Genomic DNA, 25943 nt, shown 5'->3' with positions numbered 1-25943 from the left:
CACTTTCTAAACTTAACAAACTTGTGTCTTCAGTGCCCAAATGCTTAATAAGTGTTATTAGAAGAAATGGTGATGTTTTACAGTGGTAAACACTCCACTGTCCCAACTTTTTTGGAGCGTGTTACAATCATCTGATTTGAAATTACTGTACATTAAAAAAAAAACAACAAAAAACAATGAAATTCACAAGGTAAAACATCATATAATGTTTAGTTGTAATGCTCTCAATATAACAAAGGGTAAAAAAAATAATTTACAAATCAGTACTTTTATTTTTATTAGCATTTTAAAACAAAAACCCAACTTTTTCAGAATTGGGGTTGTAGTAATCAGTAGTGCATTTCAGTTGTTAGAGCTTTACAAACTCTTCCCCTCGTTGAAACGGACAGCCAGTGTGCGTCGATCTTCCCCCTCCCTCAGATCCTCCCTGAGATCGCTGTCTTAAGGACTGTCCTCTGACCTAGGTGAGTGCACTGCTAGCACCAGCCCAGTGCTCATACAGAATGCTAGTATGAATGCATATGGATGGTCAGAGCGGTTTAATCATTGAGGATGATGAAGAGCTTGAGACTTGCCTATTTTTCCTGCCGTAGCCACCCACCCTGCTTTGAACAACACTACGCTCTGATTGGCTGTGCTCATTTTATTCAACGGGGACTTGGTCTGCTTTGCTTGCTATTTTCTCTTTATATTCTTACTCTGTTAATGCTGGCCTTAAAACTTTGTATGTGGCGTCACCTGCTGTTTGCTTTGATTTCTGCACACACTGTGAAACAAAAATCTAAAACAAAACAAAAGAGAGAGAACTTCATGTGTTCCTTCCTTCAATTATTAAGCCTGCTTAAAGGAGGCTAAAAGAAAATGTTATCATCGTTTAATCACTCTCATGTTGTTTCAAACCCATATGACTTTCTTCCGTGGAACACAAAGGGAGATGTTAGGCAGAATGTCAGCCTTAGTCACCTTTCACTTTCATTGTATGGAGAAATGCAATAAAAGTGAATGTGACAGAGACCAGAATTCTGCCTAATGGTTCATTTTGTGTTCCACTGAAGAAAGAAAGTCTACAGGTTTGGAACAACATGAAGACAAATGAATGATGACATTTTTTTAACTTTTTTTGGCTGAAATATCCCTTTAAGTGAACAGACAAAATAATCTGCTAATGAAAAAGATAAGATGTTTCACTGAGTTCCAGAGGGATGCATGAGGTATGATGATGACAAATGAGCATTTGCTGCGATGATGAAAACATTTTGAAAACAAAAGCTTGATTTACTGGTGATGCACTCATCTCAATAAATCATTCTGTAGCTTGTTTAGCAAGTGCTTTAGTTTTAATGTAAGTTCATTTGCACACCTTTGCTTTCTTTCTGTTGCAGAATCGCCACTGGATCCACATTTGAGACCTCCAAGACTGCAGTTGAAGGGCGATAAATATTTCAAATCACATCCAATGACTGGTTTACTGTATTGTAATGCATATAAATGCATATGTCAGTATTATTCACGAAGAGACAAATTCTGAAATTTCTAATAAATAAAAGAATAATAAAATAAAAAAAAGCATATACATAATACATAAAGTTCCACAGCTGCTCAGAGGAGATGATTGTTGTATTAGTTCTAATAGTAAATGGCGTGCGTATTGCCAAGTCTCCACAATTTTTGATGTGAGTCTGTATCCGAACAACTTAAGAATTGATCAAAACTTAAAAGGGTGTATCTGTAACATTAATTTATTATGCCTCCAACTGAGCACTGTTTTTTGTCATCCTAAAATGAAAAATAGCTTTTTAATATGCTGCCTTAGGGATAAAGCCAACTTTTTATGGACCTTTAATACACTACCAGCACTTTTTGATTTTGTCTTAATGGTTTGTATTTTGACAACAGCCAAAGAGCTGATTCTGCCTAAAATTATCATAACTTGAATTAGATTGAGGCAAATGTAACAATTTAACAGGGTTAAATGTTTAATCGCCTCTGTTTTCAGTTATTTTCTTCATATTTTCTGAATATGTCTGTAAATATTTTAGTTATATGAAAACCATGGATATTTACGTGTGCCACCAACTGATCTTTGAGAAATTTTAGTGACTTAGTGTTGCATAATTAAAAGTCCAACACTAGATGGCAGACAAACAATTTATATCAACACTTCTACATATCAAGCTGGTTAAAGTCTTAAAATGTTAGATATTTATAGTTAAAATCCAACTGATTTACAGCCCACTGACTTTGAGATTTTTTTCATTTGATTTAAACAAAAAAAGAAAAGAAAAAAAAAAAGAAAGCACTAACCAATAAAGGTTTCTTTTGTAAATTGGATTTGCTGAAAGGTTAATGTGGTTGTTGTCTCATACCTGTGTTGTTCCTGTTACATCGCTAAAAGTAGTGGGATGAAATCAGTCAGAGCTTTAGAAGAACATGCTTTACCTCACGTTCAATGTAAACAACTAAACTAAGCACCTCTGTTTATATTCCCCATGCGTGAAGCTCTCCACTTCACTCCACTCTCCTGTTTGCATTGTTTAAATGATACATTTCCATTTGAAATGTTTGTCTCATGAAAAATGATGGCTATGAATATCCACATGAAATTAGAAATAGTAAGGATATACTTCTCACAAGTATGAAGCCTTTAAAATGGTATAAGCCTTTGAGATTCTTGGAATCAAATTCTCAACTGCCGTTTTGTCAAATCTCAGGTATCTGAATGCAGTTAATCAGAAATTGTACTGCATGAAGGTAATAACATTTCAGGATATGACTATGCCAAAAATATAATTACAAGTTTGAAAGGCATAGTTCACCCAAAAAGGAAAATTCTGTCCCCATATACTCAACTTCATTTTGTTTCAAACCTGTATAACTTTTGTTCTTCCAGGGAACACCAAATAAGAAATATAGCAGAATATCCAAGCTTCTCACATGCATACAATTAGAGTGGATGAGGAACAGGGGCTGTCAAAAAATAAAGCATAATAAAAATACATCTTGAGCAATATAAATCTTCTGAAATAGCTTTTTGTAAAGGAAAGACTGAAATTTAAGTCGGTATTTACTGAAAATATTGCCTTGAAAATTTTGCTTGACATCCATGCACGCAATTCACTTTCATTTTACGAAAAGACCTGTTTGGAAATTCTATTATAAATAAGTCCTTTTGCATTCCATGGAAAAAAAATAAATAATAAGTCATACAGGTTTCAAAAGACATGAGGGTGAGTAAATTATGACAGATATATATATATATATTTTACTTGTGGGTGAACTACTCTTAAATGATGTAGTTTATTTTACAATATGTTGAATGTGCAAATCTAACGTATTTACTTTTAACTATGTTTTCTTATCACCGCAATGACGTGTGTACTAATGAAAGTTACACTGTGGTTTATCTGTGTACCATGTTGGGTTTTAAATGCTCATGTTAAAAATAGTTTATCATCCATGTATTTTGTTCTTTTGAGGTCAATAAATTAGATCATACCAGCACGTCATGTCTGTGTGTAGGTTTTACGGTTATTTCAACCGTAATGTTGTACGGTTATTTTCTTATTTTCCCATGTTTCTACACATCGGTTTTCTGTAAATAGACATACTGTATGATAACAGCAGTTTGGGACTATCATGAAATACAGGGATATCACCAGTGACATCATAAGACATAGAATAGAAATTCTTGAACAGAATTATGTTATAATACTAACGACTGCATCCTACATAGAGTTTAGGTGCTGTAATAAAGAGTGTTGGCAATAAAACTTCACCATAGTCAAATGCCGCACATAAAGTCTCACCCACACAGTGTGGGCAGGTAGTTCTAATATACATATGATGTCTTGCAACACACACACAGGAGCACTGAGTATCTGTCTGAAAACCCACTTGACTTAAAGAAATGACTACTGAGTATTGATTAAACACACAAGAAACTGGATTTATGTAGGCAACTTTGTTTTTTATATTGTTTGTGAATACTATACACTAAAACTTTATATAAACATGTATGTTAGTCTATTAATCTTGAACCTACTTTTTGTGAACATTATGTTTTTTAAAGCAATCAGCCATCATTTTGTCTTTTCTGATTGAATGTACAAATTAAATTTTGCCAAAAAAGACGAAGAAAAGCCTAGTTTAGGACCTTTTAAATATTTTGTATTGTGAATGTGTTATTATATTGTGACTAGAATTAAACATGTCAGAAATCTATTGCATCTAATTACTGTTAGAATCTAAAGAAAATCACAATTTAGAATAATTCGAATTACAAGTAAAACAATTAGAATAATAAGAAATTGTAGTGAAAATGTGCATAATTGTCATGAAAATAATGTAAAAATTCAAAAAATCTCAATGGTCCTAAAATAGCCTTTATTTTTTTTATGCAAAATATAATTGCTTTTGGTTTTTGAGCTATAAGGCTACACCCACTTAGTATCTCAATGTCCAACGTACAACATTCCCCAGTGGCCTTTCACTATATTTCTGTGTCCTGTGATTGATAGGTTATGGAGGGAGGATGTTAGTCTATCTGACTCAGATGGCAGTCCACATTGGAGCCGTATGTCCATGTCCCAGAATGCACCTTGTGGTTTTCTGACCAATGGTAGTGGAGGCAGCACCCCTTCAGAGCCAGACGTGACAGTCAAATCTCTCATCAAGTCTTTTGACACAACTGTACCGAGTGAGGACATGACCTCTCTGTCTGCTTCTCTTTTTTCTGTCTCTTATTTTTTCACATTCTTACCCCTCTTTTCTTTCTTTCCTCTCTTTCTCTGAAAATATCTGTATTTATTTATTCATTCAAATCAACTAAGTTGTTCCTTAATCTGAGCTAATATTGTAATGCTATCCTAACATCTCAGGCCTGTCTGTAACACAGGACCAGGAAAGTCTGGCTCTCATTCCAGCAGCCAGGTCTCTACAATCAGTCGTGCCTGTCTTTGTGTTGGACAGATACTTCTGTGAGATATGGGGTGGTGAGGCAGAAGGACATCTGCTCATTAATTATAAAGCATGTTTGTCATTTCAGACTGGAGAGCTTGTTTAATGTTCTCAGAATAATAAGACTAAGAGCCCCATTACTAACCTTTAGAACAGCTTGTGATTTTATTAATTCTACTCTCATGACACTATTCTGCAGAATACAGCAACGGCAGTGGGACCTTTTGGACAAGAACTAAAGCCAAATGTGGCATCAGACACTTATTCCAGCTTCATCAAAACATAAGTGTTCTTCTAACTTTCCTCAGGAGCGTTTCTTTGCTTATATCATTAATCAATTGTTCTAGTATTCTTTCAAATGAAAGAGTTCATTGTACTATGAAAACACGTAACTTTGAGTAAACACGTAAGTGTTACTTAAAGAACTCGTAACCTCCCAGTCCCAAAGACCATGCTATATCCAAATTCACATACTTTCAGAGTATATACTGCATCTGATAAAGAACTTACTTATTGGCCATTAATAAAGTATGTTTTTAACGGGGTTCATTTGTGGGGTAAAGGAGGAAATGGGAAACGTGGCTTCAACTCAAAAAGGTCAGTCTTTAATAATAACTCAAAATAACTTTCCAGCATTTAACACACAGACAGCTTGGTGTGACTCTCTTTCTCCCAGTCTCTGGTGTGGTTCCTCCTTATATCGCTTTCCCCATTGCTCATTGCAATCAGAAACAGGTGTTATACATATTGTGCTCAGGTGTGTGCACCCTTACCGCTTTCTCTCTCTCTCCGAATGAACGCTCCACCACACCCCCACCTCCACAATGTTCTATAGGTATGCAGGAGAGTAGAATGAATACATTCCCGGACATACTTCATTCAGGAGTGTGGGCATTGTCCCATGACCCGAATATATGGCAGTAATGAAAAATGGTGAAAATAATTGGTGGTCGACCAATTTGGGTTTTTCAATGGCTGATGTCAATACCGATATCTAGAGAGCAGAATGGCCGATAGCTGATATAAATGCAGATAAACATAATACAGTTTAACAACAGCAAATCAGATGTACACAAAATTTAGAAAGTGAAATGTCCTGGTTACTTTCGTAACCTCCGTTCCCTGATGGAGGGAACGAGACGTTGTGTCAATGTAGTGACACTAGGGGTCACACTTGGGAGCCCGAAACACATCTGATCTTTGAAAAAAGGCCAATGAGAATTGGCAAGTGGAATTTGCATGCCACTCCCCCGGACATACGGGTATAAAAGGAGCTCAGCGGGTAGTTCAGCGTTGTGGCAAGAGGGACACAACGTCTTGTTCCCTCCATCAGGGAACGGAGGTTACGAAAGTAACCAGGACGTTCCCTATCTGTCACTCACTCGACGTTGTGTCGATGTAGTGACACTAGGGGTCCCTATACAAAATGCCACAACTAGCTGAACTGTTACGTGAAGTGGCAGTGTGTGACGGGCAGACTGCTGTGTACCTCGTAGCCAGCGCACCAGGCCGTCACGTAACCTCCCCCAACACTCTTTATGAGCATCAAAGGGGGGGGGGTACTTCAAGTGGAAATACATCACATGATCTTACCGAGTCTTGTCGGAAGTATGTCATGTGGAAAGTCACATGGTAGGTCCTACCCAAGGGTGGAGGAGATTCTACAAGTATGGTGACCGGAACAGAGGGCCCTCTGCTCAAGGAAGACGTAGTTTACCAAGAGGGAAACAATTTTACGGAAGATATAACACACGGGGTTACCTATGGGGAACCACCACATGCAGAGCACCTACCTCAGAACAGGGCCTTACCAGCGCACTTACTGAGCCGGCAGCGAGTTTCTCTGCAAACTCGACTGCTACAGGGCTAAGGAGGAAAGTCATCCAGGGATCACAGTCTGTGAACACTACTGGGAGTCAAGAGCACACGTCTTCCCCTCAAGGGAGGGGAAAGGCGCTATGCGCAAGCGGTACACCCGGCCAACTGTCCCGGAACTTACCTGCTTGTGCCTGCCACTACACGGGACGAAACCGACTCAACCCGCAGATTGTAGAACCTCGCAAAGGTGTTGGGTGTTGCCCAGCCCGCTGCTCTACAGATGTCTGCCAAAGAGGCGCCACTGGCCAGGGCCCAAGATGCCGCCACACTCCTGGTAGAGTGGGCTCGTAACCCCGCAGGGGGTGGCACGTCCTGAGCTTGATATGCCGTAGCAGTGGCGTCAATGACCCAGTGGGTGATCCTCTGTTTGGAGACAGAGATTCCTTTCCACTGTCCACCAAAGCAGACACTGAGCTGCTCAGAGCTTCTAAAGCTCTGCATGCGATCGAAATAGATGCATAAAGCTCGCACCGGACTCAGCAACGCCAAGGCTGGGTCTGCCTCCTCCTGGGGCAGCGCTTGCAGGTTCACCACCTGATCCCTAAAAGGGGTCGTGGGAACCTTGGGCACATAGCCCGGTCGGGGTCTCAGGATCACGTGACCCGGACCGAACTCCAGGCACGATTCACTGACAGAGAAGGCTTGCAGGTCCCCTACCCTCTTGATGGAAGTGAGCGCAGTCAGGAGGGCAGTCTTGAAAGAGAGTGCCTTAAGCTCAGCTGACTCCAAGGGCTCAAAGGGAGCTCCCTGAAGACCCTGAAGAACTACAGAGAGGTCCCACGGGGGAACGAGGCGCAGTCTAGAGGGGTTCAACCTCCTAGCGCCTCTCAGGAACCTGATGATCAAGTCGTGCTTCCCCAAGTACTTACTATCTACTGCATCTACCTTCAAGGTGGAGGGGGACAGCAGCCACTCCAATCTCTCCTGCAGGAAGGAAAGCACCGATCTGACTGCGCATCTCTGGGGGTCTTCCCGTCGGGTAGAACACCACTTAGCGAACTAACGCCACTTCAAGGCATACAGGCGCCTCGTAGAGGGAGCCCTAGCCTGAGTGATCGTGTCTATCACTGCAGGTGGTAGGCCACTTAAGTCCTCCACATCCCATTCAAGGGCCAGACGTGGAGATTCCAGAGGTCTGGTCGCGGGTGCCAGATGGTGCCCCGTCCTTGAGAAAGAAGGTCCTTCCTCAGGGGAACTCGTGAGGAGCGTGAGATCAGAGAACCATATCTGGGTGGGCATGTAGGGTTTTACTAGGATGACCTGCTCCCCGTCCTCCCTGATCTTGCACAGGGTCTGTGCAAGTAGGCTCACTGGGGGAAACGCATACTTGCGTAGTCCAGGGGGCCAGCTGTGTTCCAACGCGTCTATACCAAGAGGTGCCTCGGTCAGGACGTACCAAAGTGGGCAGTGGGAGGATTCCCGGGAAGCAAACAGGTCTACCTGTGCTTGACCGAATCAACTCCAAATCAGCTGGACCACCTGAGGGTGGAGTCTCCACTCTCCCCTGAGGGTAACCTGACGTGACAGTGTGTCCGCTGCGGTGTTGAGGTCGCCCAGGATGTGAGTGGCTCGTAGCGACTTGAGGTGCTGCTGACTCCAGAGGAAGAGACGGCGGGCGAGTTGTGACATGCGATGGGAGCGTAGACCTCCTCGGCGGTTGATGTAAGCTACCATCGCTGTGTTGTCCATCCGGAGCAACACGTGCTTGCCCTGGATCAACAGCCGAAACCTCCGCAAGGCGAGCAGTACTGCCAACAACTCTAGGCAGTTGGTGTGCCAAAGCTGCGGGCCAGTCCAAGAACCGGTGGCTGTGTGCCCGTTGCATACGGTGCCCCAGCCCATCTTGGAGGCCTCTGTTGTAACCACGACGCATCTGGAGACCTGCTCTAGGGAAAACCTGCCCGTAGAAATGCCAGGTCGGTCCAAGGGCTGAAGAAGTGGTGACAGATCGGCGTGATGGCCACGTGATGTGTCCCGTGGCGCCATGCCCATCTTGAGACTCGAGCCTGAAGCCAGTGCTGAAGCGGTCTCATATGCATCAACCCGAGCAGTGTGGCCGTCGCTGAGGTTGCCATATGCCCCAGGAGCCTCTGAAAAATTTTCAGTGAAACCGCTGTCCTCTGTCTGAATGCCTTCAGACAGTTCAGCACTGACTGAGCGCATTCGTTCATGAGACGGGCTGTCATTGAGACCAAGTACAACTCCAGACCGAGAAAAGAGATGCTCTGAACTGGGGAGAGCTTGCTCTTTTCCCAGTTGACCCGAAGCCCCAGTCGGCTGAGGTGTCGAAGCACGAGGTCCCTGTGTGCGCATAGCAACTCTCGAGAGTGAGCTAAGATCAGCCAGTCGTCAAGATAGTTGAGAATGCGGATGCCCACTTCCCTTAGCGGGGCAAGGGCTGCCTCCGCGATCTTCATGAAGACGCGAGGGGACAAGGACAGGCCGAAGGGGAGGACCTTGTACTGGTACGCTTGGCCCTCGAAGCAAACCACAGGAAGGGTCTGTGTCGAGGCAGGACCGAGACGTGGAAGTACGCATCCTTCGGGTCTACCACCGCGAACCAATCTAGATGTTGGACGCTCGCTAGAATGCTTTTTTGTGTCAGCATCTTGAATGGGAGTCTGTGCAAGGCCCGGTTCAGTACTCGCAGGTCCAAGATTGGTCTCAACCCACCGCCTTTCTTCGGTACGATGATGTAAGGGCTGTAGATCCCTTTCCTCATCTCGGCTGGAGGGACAGGCTCCATCACGCCCTTGCTCAGGAGGGTCGCGATCTCCGCATGCAAGGTAGCGCCGTTCTTGCCCTTCACCGATGTGAATTGGATGGCGCTGAACCTGGGTGGGCACCTGGTGAATTGAATCACGTAGCCGAGTCAGACGGTCCGGGTCAGCCATCGTGACGGGTTGGAAAGCGCAAGCCACGCATCCAAACTCCAGGCGAGGGGGACCAAGGGGATAATCGTGTTGGACGTACCAGCAGGTGGGGCCTCGCAGCGGGGCGGAGCTCAAGGTGCCACGTCAAGGGGACTCGAGCCCCGTGGCTGTGCTGAGTCGAGGAACATCAAAGCACTTACCTGGCTCCTGCCGCCCACCATCAGATTGGCCGAGGAGGGGGAGGAGGAGACTCGTCCCCAAAGTCCATCGGCACTAATCCCGTGTGGAGTTATTCGTGCCACAGCTGGGAGCCCAGGGGCGGGGGGTCCACCGCTGGAGCGCCAAACCTGCCAAAAAGGAACGGTGGACGGCGGTCATGACGACGGCCCTGCACACCGGACATGTGACCCAGGAAACAAGGAAACTGCTCTTTTGCTGAACCTTTTGGTACTGCAGCCTCTGGGGCATGCGGCAAAAAAGGAAACAAAAGATTCTCCTCCCGGCCCTCCACCGGGGGATGGAGTGGTCTGTGCACCAGCTCTAAGGAGATGGGTCTCCTTGCCCCTGTGTCGCCCGTCTCAGGGGTGCTTCGAAGCCTTCCTCGGGTTCTTGGTGGCCGGCCATGAGACAGGGGGCGTCTGCTTCCTGCAGGGCAGGGCCACGGGGCGGGCTGCGGCGGAGATGTTGCTGCAGGGAGACACCCTTGGCGATGAGCAGATGGGGTACAGGATCTTGAGCCATGCTGGGGCAGGATGTGCTTTATAGCCTCCTTCTTCTTCACCATCGAGAACTGCTGGGCAAAGTCCTCGATGGCGGAAACAGGCCAACCTGGGAGATGGGGGCGTCAAGGAACCGTGCCTTGTCGGCCTCTCACATCTCTACCAAGTTGAGCCAGAGGTGGCGTTCCAGGACCACAAGAGTGGACATCGCCTGCCCGAGAGACCGCGCTGTGAACTTCGTCACCCGGAGAGTGAGGTCGGTCGCCGAGCGCAGTTCTTGTATCAATCCCGGGTCAGAACTACCCTCATGGAGTTCTTTTAGCGCCTTGGCTTGGTGTACTTGCAGGAGAGCCATGGCGTGCAGGGCGGAGGTGGCTTGTCCAGCGGCACCATAGGCCTTAGCCGTCAGAGACGGCATAAACCTACAGGCCTTGGATGGGTGCATCGGGCGCCCGCGTCAGGTGGCGGCGCTCTGCGGACATATGTGCACCGTGAGCACCTTTTCCACCTGAGGGATCACCGAATACCCCCTGGCTGCTCCACCTTCGAGGGTAGCGAGAGTGGGGGAGCTGAAAGATCGGGACTGGGCAGTAAAAGGTGCCTACCACGACCTTGTCAGCTCCTCATGCACTTCCGGGAAGAAAGGAACTGGGGCGGGGCGCGGATGTGGGCGGCGCCCCGAGTCCAGGAACCAATCGTCGAGCCACAAGGGTTCAGGGGAGAGTGGAGGGTTCCACTCTAGCCCGACGCTCGCAGCCACCCGGGAAAGCATGTCTGTCATTTCCACGTCGGCCTGAGACTGGGCGACTGTTCCCGAAGGAGGAAGCCCAGCTGAAGCCTCAGCGTCAGACGGGACGAGCCCGCTCTCCGATGCTGCGCTCGATAACTCGTCATCTTCCGGGGCGCCAAATGAGATGTTGAACCTGCCCTGAGACGAGCCCGCGATCGGGGCAAGCGAGCGTGCTGGGGAATGGGAGGTCCGTGGGGGTATACCCGGCAGAGGTGGTCCCATTGAGGTCCCCAAATCGCTCCCAGTGCTAACCGGCACAGCCTAATACCTGTAGGTAGAAGGACCGAGGCGTGGAGCCGCTGGGGTGGCTTGCTTTCTTATGAATGCAAGCCACGACCACAACGTTGCCATGGTCATGTTCTCGCAATGAGGACATGATCCATCCACGAATGATGTCTCCGCGTGGGCAGCGCCCAGACACGTAAGACAGCGATCGCGGCCATCGGAAGCAGAGAGATAGCGACTGCAACCAGGAATAACACACAAACGGAAGGGCATCTTTAAAAAGACGTTCCGTGTGTGCATTTATGAATGGAAAATATACTCTTTTCAGAATATACTTTTTTTTGCTCTGCCGAAGCGCCCAGGGGCGTTCTCTGCACTGCACAGGCACAGAGGGGGAGAAGCCGCTGAAATGCGCTGTCAAATCCAGCAGTCTTTAGCGAGGTTCATTTTTCTAGAGGTATTGTATTCAGTGCACTGAATGAGTCTGAATGAGTGGTTGCATACCAGCTCCTTTTATACCCGTATGTCCGAGGGAGTGGCATGCAAATTCACTCGCCAATTCTCAATGGCCTTTTTTCAAAGATTAGAGGTGTTTTGGGCTCCCAAGAGTGACACCTAGTGTCACTACATCGACACAACGTCGAGTGAGTGACAGATAGGGAACAAACACTTATTTTATGCATAAAATGTAAAAAAATAAATAAAATAAAATAAAATAAAACAGAGTGTTGACTATACATCGTCAAATTTATTGGTAGATTTTGGAACTGACACAAGGAAAAGTTAATGCTTTTGTTAATTGGCCAATCGAACAGGTTTATTGGCCGATGCCTATAATTGCAAAATGGCCAAATATGTGCCAATTTACAATTTAACCACAAGAAACAACTTTCTTGGTATAATAGTACTTTCAGTTGAAAAGAGCTGCCCAAGTCATGATTCTCAGAGGTTTTTTTATTTTTTTTTATTTGCTGTTTTGAATGTAGTGTCTCCTCAGATCCAGTGGCATTAAGGGATAGTACAGTGTCCAGTGGATGGGCACGTAAGAATCTCGTTGGATGCAGTAGGTCATCTGGGCAGATGTTGCACTAGAAAAAATCTTAATACATCACTCCGATGGACTGAGTTGTAAAATTTCCGTCATGGTCTATTTATCCATCATACTTGTTTTAATTTTATAAATATATTCAGGGGCGTATCATCCATTTTAATGGCATATACTGTACATGACAGTGGATAGACTTAAATTATATATTTTTTGACTCTCCAAACACAAGTCTGTTGAAATCAAGGAGTTTTTTGGTGAAAGTTTTACCTGTCAATCAACTGACAACTGATTTTTACTTTGCTGGTTACGTGCAGCTTTTAAAGGAAAGAAACATCTGATCAGAAAATTTGAAAGTGCACATGCATACATACACAATTTCACTGAACTTATTCAGTGTGCCTTATATCACTATAAAGTGTCACAGATGAGAAGCACACACATCTCTGAAGCTCTAAATACAGTTACTCCCCTAAAATAACTCACAATTCTGCCCTAAACATAATGTTTGCACTTAGATTAAACGCAAATAATTTGCAGAAACAATAAGCTACTTTCGCGCTTTCACTTAGTTATTGTACTTTTTTTCGCTATTATAATAAAGTAACACACACTCATCATGCAGTAACGTGATGACTGATAAATGCAGTCATTAATCCAGAAACCCTCTCCTCGAAATCCGACCACAATTGGTCAAAAGAGATGCACATTACCAGGTGTAAATGGTGATGGCACATGTTAATACACATCTTAATACTACCAGGCAATAAACAGGGCAAAACACGGCGCGAGTGTGTGTGAGAGAGACAGTGAAGTCAAAACTGATGCACTGTGTTCAAACATTTAAAAAAAAAAATGAATGTCAAAATGATGGACAGCATTTGAAAATATCCAGCAATGTTTCAAAAAATCTGTAAATGATGGACAATTTTCAGTTAACGCAACCTCTGCATCTGGGTATTTCTCGCCTTCTGTTTTACGAATACTGAGGATTCAAACATCCTACTCATCTTACATACTGCTTAGATGGGGAAGTAGTCATATTCAGATGCTGGGCATCTGTTGAATGTATGCTGCATAAATGTCTGAACTTCTGCAACTTACTGATGCCAGACAGATATATAATCACATTGAAAGCATTCAAATATAGATATTGTTGTTCCAAAATGCAAGAAGAATTAGCCATAAGAATAAAATGTTTGAAAGTCTGTAAAACCTTGTGCTGTTCCTGGCTGTGTGTAGCACCTTCCACTCTGCATATACACTATATGGCCAAAAGTTTGTGGACACCATATGTGCTTGATGAACATTTGATTTCAAAACCTTAGGCATCAATTTCCCCCTTTGCTGTAATAACAGCTTCCACTCTTTTGGGAGGGCTTTCCACTATACTGTATGTAGTAACATGGCTGCAGGGATTTGCCCTCATTCAGACACAAGGCTATCAGTGAGGTCAGGAACTGATGTTGGTCGATGGGGCCTGACTTACAGTTGCTGTCCAGTTCACCCCAAAAATGATCAGTGGGGTTCAGGTCTGGGCTTTTACAGGCCAGTCAATTTCTTCCACGCCAGACACAGTAAACCATTTCTTTATGGACCTCACTTTGTTCACAGGGGCATTGTCATGCTGGAACAGAAAAGGGCTATCCCCAAACAGTTGCCACAAATTTGGAAGTACACAAAGCCCAAGCCATTACATAAAGAAGCATTAAGATTTTTCTTTACTGGATTTAATGGAGTAACCAAATTCGTTAATTAGAAGGGGGTGTCCACAAACTTTTGGCTATATAGTGTATTTATGAAGGATCCCAGTGTGAGAAACGAGCGCCTGAAGTTTGTTCTCACGAAGGTGCCTGATCATTTCGGTTTGACCAGAACAGTTTGTGTGGCACATTTCAGCAGAGATTGTTTTATGAAACTGTCACAATGTAATGCAGACCTTGCAAATAGACTGTTATTGATGAATGAGACAGTGGCAACTTTATTGGACCCAACAGCAAACCTGCAGCCTACTAACAGTATGAGCAAAACGCTGTTACTCATTTCACATGTGAAGAGGGTGTCATGCATATATAGAAGTCTTAAAGGCACAGTAGCAAAAAAAAAGAAAAAATTTAATTGTAAGGGTCAGAGAGAGGGTGTAAAAATTTTTTTTATTAAAACTTAAAACCTTGACATTACCCAATAGATCATTATACTGTATGTGGACCTCGGGGAAAAAATAAAATGATATAAAAACCATATGAACTCCATTTTTTGTCCCCATGACTTTGGTACGGTTAACTACATATTGGGCTCGTTTATACCTGGTATTAAGATGCCTTTTGGGGGATCTATTTGAAAAGACAACACTAAAGACAGGCGTAAAACGGGGTTCGTTTTGAGATTCGTCCTCTTCAACCACATTCATACAGTAATTGGTCAAAAACGCATGCGACCACGAGTGCTTGCGTGCCTATAGTGTAAACACTCCTGTGTTCCAATGCGTTCGAACAGCAGTGAAGGACGGCCAACATCAGTCAACTGCCTATTGTCAATATTTTTTAACTTTTTTGCACTTTTTCATCATGTAATAACACAATGATGTAAGGAGTGATAAATGCAGTCTTTACCCTGTCATCGAAATTCCAACTAAAGTGGTCACAGGAGATGTAATTTACGACCAGGTGTTAACTGTGATGAGTCTCACCTGATCGCCTGTGATCGGATTGCCCAAAACACATAATACTAGGTCTAAAGAGGGCCCTTATATCATTGACCTAACAATGTTTAACATTTTCTCCAGATTCTTTTGTGTTATCTGTGCAACAAAAATATTCTTTACACATGTCATTTGCACTGCAATGATAATTTGCCATTTATTATTCCCAGATGTTATACCTTGTATTTTCCATTTCAACCCTACCTTTTTGCGCATATGCTATTTATACACAAACAGTTTATATACACTTTATATTCTATTTACACTTTTCCCTATGTATGCTTTTATGTCATTTACACTGTAAAGGTCGCCTGCCGTTTCATTAACTGTACTCTGGACCTTCTCTATTTATATTACTTGTCATTTGCTCTGACTGGTCTCTTAACAGCTACCTCTTGACATTTTCACTTTCACCATATTACTATGAATAAATTGCTATTTACACTTCTAGTTGGATGCTAATTGTATTTCATTGGCTCTGTACTAAATTTGAACAACATTAAAGTTGCATCTAATCTAATCTAATCTTGCCATTTAAAAGTGTTGAAATGCTTTTTCCTAGATGGACCTAGTAGCTCAGTACAGATCCATACATCTTCCAGAAGCCCCCTGAGTGGCATACCAGTCCGAACAGCCCCTGCTGCTGCTGTCTCACCTATTCAGGTACTACAGGTCCCAGAGTACACCACTGATCTATTCTAGAACATGGCACATGGCATCAGGACATGTTATCTAGAGTCTAGACAATGGGACATGTTATCAGTGACATATGTGTTCTATTTTAGAGGCAGTCTGCAATCAAGCCACTACCAAAGGCCCTGGAGAGAAGAACCGCCTTTGGAGATTTCGCCCACACTGGTACTTCATAGTGTCATTTCAAATAGAAGAGTGTCTTAACAATCGAACCTTTATTTATTCTTCTTAACTCATACTGTGCAGAGGAAGTTTTATTTGAAGCTCCTTAATTTGTTGTTGAGGAGCTGAGTAAATTTTTTTTAGTCATTTACAGTATAGCTGGGGGACAATCTATATATTAAGGTACTGCAATATTTTACTATACAATACTGTACCCAGCCCTATTATTTTGTGCAAGTAAATTTATAATGCTAAAAGAAACTGGGATAACATGGATTATTTGCCATATTGTACTTCAGAAGACCCTTTGGTTTGCTTTATCATAGATGGTGCCCAATAGACCTTATTCACGCCATCTATAATTTTTAATGGGAATGACAATGATGCTGTGAGGGATGGACTTACAGTCTCTTCAGTGGGCTATACAGCAGTTTAAAATGTTTTGGGATCGTTCCACAGACAAAACATTGATAAAATATCTGTCCAAGAACATTCAGTTGACAAAAAAACTCCAGACAAAATGAGTTATGGAAAATCAGATGTGATCTAGGAACTTTATACAATGTTATACCGTTCGTGCTATTGAAGAGATGGTAAATCTATCCCTCACAGCCTCATTGTCAATCTCATTAAAAATCAAAGGTGGCACTAGCATGAATAAGGTCTATGTCCTAATTAGTGGTGTTTGCTAAGGAAAGTGTTACTATTAAAATCGGTCATACTTAGCATTAGGTATTTAAAAAAACCCCCCAAAAAAAAAACACGTAAGTATTAAACTTCAGCGCATAACATGTCCTGCACCTTTTGTTCTACCTCCAATGTTCTCACGGTCATGGAAAACCTGGACATAAAAGGGAATATAAAAACTGTGTCCAGGACTGGAAGTCATGGAAATGTGAATGCAGATTTTTCTAGTTATACTGTGCTCTAAATTGGCTAAATATTGCTCTTGGGTAGAGTTTGTGTAGAATAAGTCAAGCCATAGTGATGTGCAATTTGTGAACGAATCATTCTTTTGAGTCGGTTCTTTTCATTAAATTATTTAAGACACAGTTCACTGTCACTCTGCATGGTTAATTTGCAAATCAGTCTGAATCAAAATTGTTTTTAAATAAAATCCCTAATCAGAAATTATAAACTATTTATTTTCTAAGTGATTGGAATTATGATATTTCACCTGGCAGGTGATTATATTATTTTATATATTGGGTCATTAGAGAGCTGATCGTCTTTTGTCAGATGTTAAGGCATATAATACACCCAGGGAGATCAGTGATTTCCCAAAAAGATTGCAAATAAAGAGGCCAGATAAGAACTGAGAATATTAGGACACTATGTACTCAAGTTTCCCTGTCTGTCTGTTGTTCTTTTACTGTTAGGGTCATGTGATGAACTGAAGCCCTCGTCTCTTATGAGGAAGAGTCCGTCCCTGGAGTCAGTGATTAAAACTCCAGCTCATTTCAACAACCGAACCTCCTCATTTACTTACAACAGGGCCAACAGCAAACTCAAGTGAGCTTTAACACACACACACACACGCACGCACGCACACATGTTGGTGTAGCTATCATTATGAGGACTCTCCGTAGACATGATGATTTTTATGCTGTACAAACTATAGATTCTATCCCCTAACACTACCGCTAAACCTAACCCTCACAAAAAACTTTCTGCATTTAGTTTTTTTTTTTTAAGCGATTTCAATTATGGGGACACTAGAAATGTCCTCATAAACCAAATATATAGCATAATACCATTGTAAATACCAGTTTGTAACCTAATAAATGTCCTCGTAAACCACTTAAACCTGTCCACACACACACACACACACACACTATAAAGACAGATGCAGCGAACATGTTCCTCACTAGGGGCACTAAAGCAACATTAGAGTTAACCCGCCTGTCTCAGTCTTGGCAAACTATGAAAGAAAGACACACAGCTCCACTGCTTAAGATGTTTATTTAAACGAAGTGGATATATGAGCTAATAGATGACAGACCAGAAATGGCCTAAACTGTATTTCTCATCCACAAACTGTGTACGTCCTGAGTGCACATGCATTCCTCAACTGTTTCTCTATATTTTTATTTGGATAACTCCTGCTGTCCTGCTTGGAATCAATGCCTCAAGCTACACAAGTCAGTCTCTTTTGTGACTCACACTTTGTACAGAATCAGACTTGGCACAGACAGATAAAATTATAAAAAAGGTTTTGACAGTAAACTTTAGTCATGATCTTTATTATTTTCTAGCCCTGCTCCAGAAATGCATTTACATAAAGACATTCCCTGAGGAGGATAACATCAGTCTCTGCACACAAATTTACTTAGCTGACTAAATGGGGACATACCTTAGACTTCTATTTCTACAATTACTTTAGAGTAACAATGACCCTAAGGCCATGTCCACACCAATACATTTTCATTTGAAAATGCATTATGTTCACTACGTTTACTCCTCTTTTCCACACTGGAACAGCATTTTCCTCCACTGAAAAAGGAGCACTTTGAAAACACTCTCCATTACAGCATACTTTGGAAAACGATGACTTACTTAGGAAACTGAAAAATGAGTTTTCAAACAAAAACATATTTGTGTGGATGTGCCCTAATAAAAAACTGGATTGCATTTTTATAATTGTAGAATGCAGTATTTGCTTTATGAATCTATTTTCCATTTGAGGATGACACTGAATGTCCTTAAAAAGAGGTTTTGTCAGATTTTGCTAACTTTTGGGGACAATTTTGTCTACATACACATGTTTACCTAACTATCTATCTGAGGACATACCATAGACTTCTATTGTTTTTAAATAAAGCTAACTACAATTACGGCAATGGACAAACCGAAATTCCTAAACCACACCTAAATTAATAACAAAATTGTTTTTTTTTTTTGCATTGTTAATATGTATATATAATTATAAATATAATTTTGCCTGGTTGTCCCCAAAATAAGTTTTTGTCAAATTTTAACTACCGTTAACTTCTGGGGACAATACTTGAAACTACATCCACAAAGACACTATTAGACTTCAAAACAAGCCGTTTTCTCCAGGTTAGTAAAGTTTAACATTTAGATTAAAATTAAATTGACATTGTTTTTTAATGAAAATCACAGAATTGGCTTTTTCACTTTATAATGACTGCTGTATTGATCTGTTTTATGTGATGTCACTGTATGACCACGCCACCATGTTTCTGACCAAAGTTCCATATACCTTCAATGTGCTGCAATGTGCATGTGATGCAGAAAAAGCCTTTTTCAGGAGCTCTTACATTCATACAGATGGGATCATCACAGACATTTTGTAATATTGTGACCAAATCAGACCTGAAAACAATGCGAAAAATTTGTAACTTCTGAATTAGTGATGTACTGGTGGCCGTGGGTACTCATCGGTCACACATCAGATTCGAGATGAATCATGGATAACATTTATTTAGAAGTCCACAAAAGTCCAATTTGGCTATATTTGTGCTGTCTTCGGACCTGTATGAGCTATTCCTGGTACTTACCATGGATCAAAAGCAATTTTTGATGTTTTTCTTGATATCGTTTCACAGGTGTTTTTCCATTCACCGCCATTGTTTCCTCCCGCTGATGGTCACAAATATGGTGGCTGCAAGGAAAAAGTGGCATCACTGAAACAGGTCCATAGTATCGAATATTCCCTGCTGATCTTCACAAACATCAGCGTAAAATGGCAATTAAACTCAATGTAAGTTCGAATCCAGGGTCTGCTGAGTGACTCCAGTCAGGCTTCCTAAGCAACCAAGTTGGCCCGGTTCTAGGGAGGGTATAGTCACGTTGGGTTAACCTCCTCGTGGTCGCTATAATGTGGTTCTCACTCTCTGTGGGTCGCGTGGTGAGTTGCGCATGGATGCCGTGGGAATAGCGTGAAGCCTCCACACGCGCTATGTCTCCGCGGTCAGCCAGGTGATGAGATGCTCGGATTGACATTCTCAGATGCGGAGGCAGCTGAGATTCGTCCTCCGCCACCCAGATTGAGGCGAATCACTACGCCACCACGAGGACTTAGAGTGCATTGGGAACTGGGCATTACAAATTGGGGAGAAAAGGGGAGAAAAAAATAAAATAAAATCTCAATGTAAAGATAAGAGAGGTCACATAAAGTGTTCTGACTCTCATTTCAGTGACCACAGAGTCATGTTCCCATGAACACACAACAAGGCAATCTAATTATCTCTCGCAGGGTGACACCCCTAATGTACTGATGTCACATGTGTGTGAGGATTTTAGCAATGGATAAACACTGAAACCCCCCCCCCCCCCCCCCACACACACACACACACACACACACACACACACACACACACACACACACACACATTACAAGTGATATTATCAGCATAACAATTGGAGTAAAAAATTGAATTGATAAATTACTTAGTATTTAGTGTGTTCACCTTTTGCTTTAATGACAGTATGCACTCGAGCTGGCATGGACTCTACAAGTTTGAGCAAAACCTAATGATCCATGTCAGGGTTTTTCCTGGCTCAAAATGAGGCAGAGGTGGTACCATCCTGATCGTGTGCACACATACACTTGTACCATGCCTTCCACTGGTTGAAGCAAACACATACAAGCAACATATTTTAGGTGTTCTAATAATTAGATTATTGAAGAAAATGACAATTATCAACTTGTAGCATATTTAATTAAAAAAGCTAACCTGTTCAACATTAAATTAATTAAATACAACATAACAGCTAATGTGTTCATTTATAGTTAACAAACAGCAAACTTGATTAACCTGTTAAACTGATAATAAAATCATCTCTGATCACAGGTATGTGGGTGGGTATGGTGGGAAGGGACGATGTGTTGAGACCAGTTGGCCACTGTTTTACAGCTTGAATTGGACTGATCGCTTAGATTGACAGATTGTCTTGATTTACCATGCGCACAACTGAAACAGTGCTGGATCTTATTACTTATGACTTATTCTATGTAATTATGTTTCTGGTTTATTGTGGCATTTACAAATGTAAGTACTTCTTAGGTTCAATAAAACCCTCAGGTCACTTGTTTGGAGAGTTTTTTGGACATTTGATAAAAAAGGCTACCTTGGCCCCAAATGCCATAACTTGCTTTGAGATAACAATACAAAATTTTGCCCAGATACAGTTGACGTAATTGTAGTCATCATGTCAAGCATGAATAATTAACAAAATGAATAAATAATCTGCATCACTTTCTCAGCAGTGTTGTAACATAAGAGCCTCCAAACATGAGATGTACATGTTTGCATTTTTGAGAAAATCAAGATTATGCATGGTTAGTAATTTTTAAGTCACTGAAATAAGGCCATGAAACACATAATATATTTTGCAGACTCCAGTTTTCTTTGCTTTTTGTGTTAGAAAGGCCGTATCGGATCACGCTCTTCTTCTGAGGTAAATTCACAATGTGCCTTCTTCCAAAAACAATAATGAGCTCAAATGGGAAAAACTGTACCTCTCACTGGTTTCATATGGATTACACATTCAGAGAATATTTGTTTTCGATTTAAATTGTTTCATTTAAAAGTAGACAATTCAGGCTTTCTCTAGACATATTTCTCATGTCTGTGAGGCAAGTATACGCTGAGTTTCGGTTCATTTTCATGACGCGCTCCAGACAGAAGATGGCAGAAAGCGCATCCTGTATGATTTTTTTATTTTACAAAACCACAACGTTTTGCTGATATTGTGAGTGTACACAAATAAAAGTAAACCCTAGTTTCGAATGATGTCTTACTTTTATCTGTATGACCAAAAATGACAGAGTATTTCTTTCTGTTGTTATCAAGGAAAAAGTCAGGTGATCGCACTGGCGCCTCCGGTGACCACAGAGGATTGACTATGTTATGTTATCAATATAAAAAAATAACTCAAACAGGATTCAAATATTGAATTTTGGGGGCATTTCCGACCCTGCATGATGCTATTTTGAGCCAACGCCTGATTAGCTTGCTTGTTATTAAACTTAATGGAGGGCTATTGCCTAAGCTCTGCTGGCTCTATGGAGATTTTTTTATAGTGGTTTAATTTCACAGCAGTGGCAAACAATGTTGAAGTTTAGGACAAACATTATCCTTACCTGGCTGTCACAAATGAAGGCTGGTCAGGTAGACTTCGATGTTGCTCCTCAGGGCGCTCGTTCTGCATGCGTTAGTTTCCATCCACTTTTTGCGCTATTTTGTTATCGACAAAGTGAAAATGCGTAAAACACATTTTGTGAAATTTGCCGTCTTCTGCCTGTTTCCATTCAAATGGCCTTTTATCGATAAAAATGGTGTGCGTGATGATGTCATGCCTAAAAAAATACTTTATCACATACGTTTTGGTTTATCGCAAAAGAAATCTGCCCTGAAGCCGTTTCCATACAGAAATGTGTGTTTATCGCTAATTCTCCTCCCAGATGTCCCTAATTTTTTTCCTCTGAAGTTTTGGTAAAATGGGGAGAGTATTGAGACAATTCATTGAAATTATCCAGCTTACTGTCATTTTAATTTCACAAATAAATTCAATCAGAAAATGAGGAATTGCAATCAAAAGGGAGCAGTTGCCCTTCTGATTGGACTGTAATATTGGTCCTGATGTTGCGCCTATAGCAGGTTGCTACCGGTTCTGACCCAAAAAGGAATCGTCACAGCCCTGTTCACGCTGGAAACCTGCACCAAGTAGTGGAGAAAACTTTCGGTCTTAGTATAAGGACCATCCATCGATGTGTATATACTGTGTGCACAGCTATTAAAGAAGATCTATTGTGGTGTAATATCAGGGTTTACAATGATACATTCCTGATATTCAATAGGCTGTTTTGAACAATCATCTAATCTAAAGCAATGCCATCACAACTGCATTATGTCCCGCATATCTGTCCAGCAGCTTTTAACGACCAGCTGAACTTGATTGTCATCTAAAATTAATTTTAGTGTCATAATGCAATTTACATTTTCTGAAGAAGCTCAGCAAATGCGATCTGAGGTAAAGAGGATTAGATTTAAACGTTTTAAAAAGTTCAAAAGATTGTTTTCTGAAAGTGAACTCATTGGACAAATAGTTCTGATAGTTTATAGTCTTGAAAAAAGTGCAGTACATTCTGATAATGTCATTCAGCCGACTTTTTTAGTCTACAGAACAGGGTATGGCTAATTTAAGTTTGTGTAAAGAAAAGGCATATATAGGTCTAAAAATAGTATTTTTTTGTAAGCTAAAAATACTTAATAGAATTGGGCTGTATGTTACTGTTCCTAAAAAGCACACTGATGCTTTTCTCCTAGTATTATGTATTTATTTTTAATTTAAAACATCTTTGTGCACAGAAATTATATGTTTTTTGTATTGTGGGCTAATTCCATGACTGCTGTCTATTATTTTGAATGGTGTGGAAAAGCAACTTTAATAAATAAACGGATGTCTACCGCAATTAAATTAATCGCAAAGAGTGGCCATTCATTTGTTCTCCGTGCACTTGTCGATGTGCATGATAGGAGATATTTGTGTTGGCACTCCTGGAAGTGTCATGTTTGCAGCATCAGATCTATATGCCGTTAAGATCAATCCATAATTACGTACAATAAATTGGCTTTCAAGGATGTATACTGTCATCATGATTAACACAGGCTAATGATTGGGGTAAATTCTGTCATGTGACATTTTTGCGTTAATGACAATTTTCTTGACAAAAAGTGTTTCCAAACCAGTTTTTCGCTACATTTGCACTAGAGTTAAACGGAAAAATATTATGTCGACACTCGTGAAATTTTAGAGATAATTTGCATTTCCATCAGCTTTATTTTGATGCACTAAAACTTTTTTTGCAAAAAATCCTTGGATGGAAACATGTGGAGGCTGTGACAAAGAATATCAAAGAGGGGGAGGGGCTCGTGTGGTCTCGCAGAATTACAACTTAAATGCAGATGCTGGGCACACGTTTAATTGAGAATTGATGCCAAGGGCCAAATTTAAATAAAAAAAAATATAAATAAAAAAATAAGAAATGACTTGCAAAAAGGGCACTTATCTAGTGAAAGAGGGTGGGTGCTTGAGCATCACTTGGGGTCTATCTGTGCACATGACTGCCTGCCTGATTTTCGTCAACAGTCGGAGGCTGCACGAAATTTGACGGAGGCGGCCGCCTCATAAATCTCTATGCAGGAAAAACCCTGCATGTTATCCAGTATGATTTGAGAATGTTCCAAAGAGCGTCTAAGATATCTGATCTTCTGTACAAAGGAGTTCACATACTCAGTATCACAAATTTGGCCTATTTAATAAGAGACTTACTGTAGAAATCTTAAATATTTCTTATTCATTTTAAACCATAACATTTATTTATTTATATATTTTCAAATCAGATTTTGAATCCCAGATTTTCAGTGTGGACCTTTGAATGCCACTGTAGTCATTCAATGCAAATCACATTTATGAAAATAATAATGTTACTGGTAGGAATGCATGTCAAACAAGTTTAAACAATCATCTCAATTCTAGTCACAAACCCCCAGAAGATCTCTCACGCATGCACATATGCAGTGTTAGTGACCGTACATGTGTGTGTGTCCCCTGATGCTAGTGTGGAAAGAACAGACCCTCTGTCTGCTCTGGCGCGGGAGTACGGTGGATCTAAGAGGAACGCTCTACTGAAGTGGTGCCAGAAGAAAACAGAGGGCTATCCGGTAAGGAGCACAGGCCCTGACCCCCAGCTCTCTCTCTGTCTCTCTCCCTCGTCTTTCAGTGGATTTTTATTGGCATGACCGTTCAAATACAGCATTGACAAATGAATGTAAATGGAAAAGGAATTTATGAGTTCAACTTGAATGACAAAGTAAAAAGCAAAGACATAAAGGTGAAATATAAATACTAAATTAAAAACATTATGTAATGTAATAGTTATTTTATCAGTAATGTCCAAAATAAAATACAATTGCAGGAGACCTAGTGGGTGGCCCAAGTTTAAATCCAGCTTGTTTCATTTCCCAATGATAAATACAAGAGCAGAACATTTAATTTACCTCATAGTACCTACATGTACTCTGTTCTTCTGGGGCTGTATTACAAAAACATCCTATGTTAAGTCATAAAGGAACTGTAAGCGATTTTAGCAGTTCTTGAACTTCTACATGTCTGAACCGTTGAATTAGACACGTGATATAAAGCATGGCGTAGATATCAGTGAAGTGCTTCTACAGGCGCAGAGCCAACAAAAGCACTTCGGGTAAGAAACATATTTAAGTTTTTTCATTGAAACCTGTTTGGGTGTAAGAAGTAGCATTTCTTATTTTGTTTGATATGGCGCTTTAAAAAAATCATTAGTTTTTCACGCATTAGCACTCATAAACATGATGTCCACATACGTGGAATTTGGGACATTATTCCTTCAAAAGTTTAAAAAACATGTTAGTTATTTTGAATAACTTTCAACATTAATGCATCTGTGGGTCATTTTGCTTAATTTTAATCTAAATTTTGTTATATTGTATTTTATCACTGTACAATATGGTTCCATTCATTAACATTTGTAAATGCATTCCTATATTTACTGTTTATTTGCACATTGAGAATCAATGGATTCATCCAAAAGCTGAAAAATTTAACTTTCAGAGGCTTTATATGGATTTAGGATGAAAATAAGGTGCATTTATACATTTATAAAAATAAGAATTATTTATTCAGCTTTACATAAAATCAGCTGTAATATCTGTAACATCTCAAAAACATGAATAACTAATACTCATAGAAACTTAAACAGTTTGATGAAAAAAATCTACATTTCTATATAATTTAAAATTTCACAACTTATTTCCAATGTCCACGTGTTTTTTGTTTTGTTTTGTTTTGTTTTTTTGCTTGTTTATTAGGTGCTACTAGTTACAAATCAAAAAGG

At 41.1% G+C, this 25943-nt stretch overlaps 1 protein-coding gene across 6 annotated transcripts in view; it reads left to right on the top strand.

Moving 5' to 3' along the window:
• LOC127440208 (cytospin-B-like) overlaps nt 1-25943 on the top strand; it is a 204973-nt gene that overhangs the window by 125865 nt on the left and 53165 nt on the right. For 5 of the 6 annotated variants that reach the window (XM_051696670.1, XM_051696671.1, XM_051696673.1 and 2 more), the window contains 5 exons: nt 4518-4696; nt 15750-15850; nt 15973-16045; nt 17422-17554; nt 24633-24735. In XM_051696670.1, the coding sequence (XP_051552630.1) occupies nt 4518-4696; nt 15750-15850; nt 15973-16045; nt 17422-17554; nt 24633-24735 (589 nt within the window). The remainder of the gene's footprint in view (nt 1-4517; nt 4697-15749; nt 15851-15972; nt 16046-17421; nt 17555-24632; nt 24736-25943) is intronic. The other variant, XR_007897094.1, reaches the window with a different exon arrangement.

Source organism: Myxocyprinus asiaticus, chromosome 4, assembly GCF_019703515.2.
Source record: "Myxocyprinus asiaticus isolate MX2 ecotype Aquarium Trade chromosome 4, UBuf_Myxa_2, whole genome shotgun sequence".
NCBI classification, from domain to species: Eukaryota; Metazoa; Chordata; class Actinopteri; order Cypriniformes; family Catostomidae; genus Myxocyprinus; species Myxocyprinus asiaticus.
The sequence above is the reverse complement of the archived record's forward strand: the minus strand, read 5'-3'. Positions and strand labels throughout refer to the sequence as shown.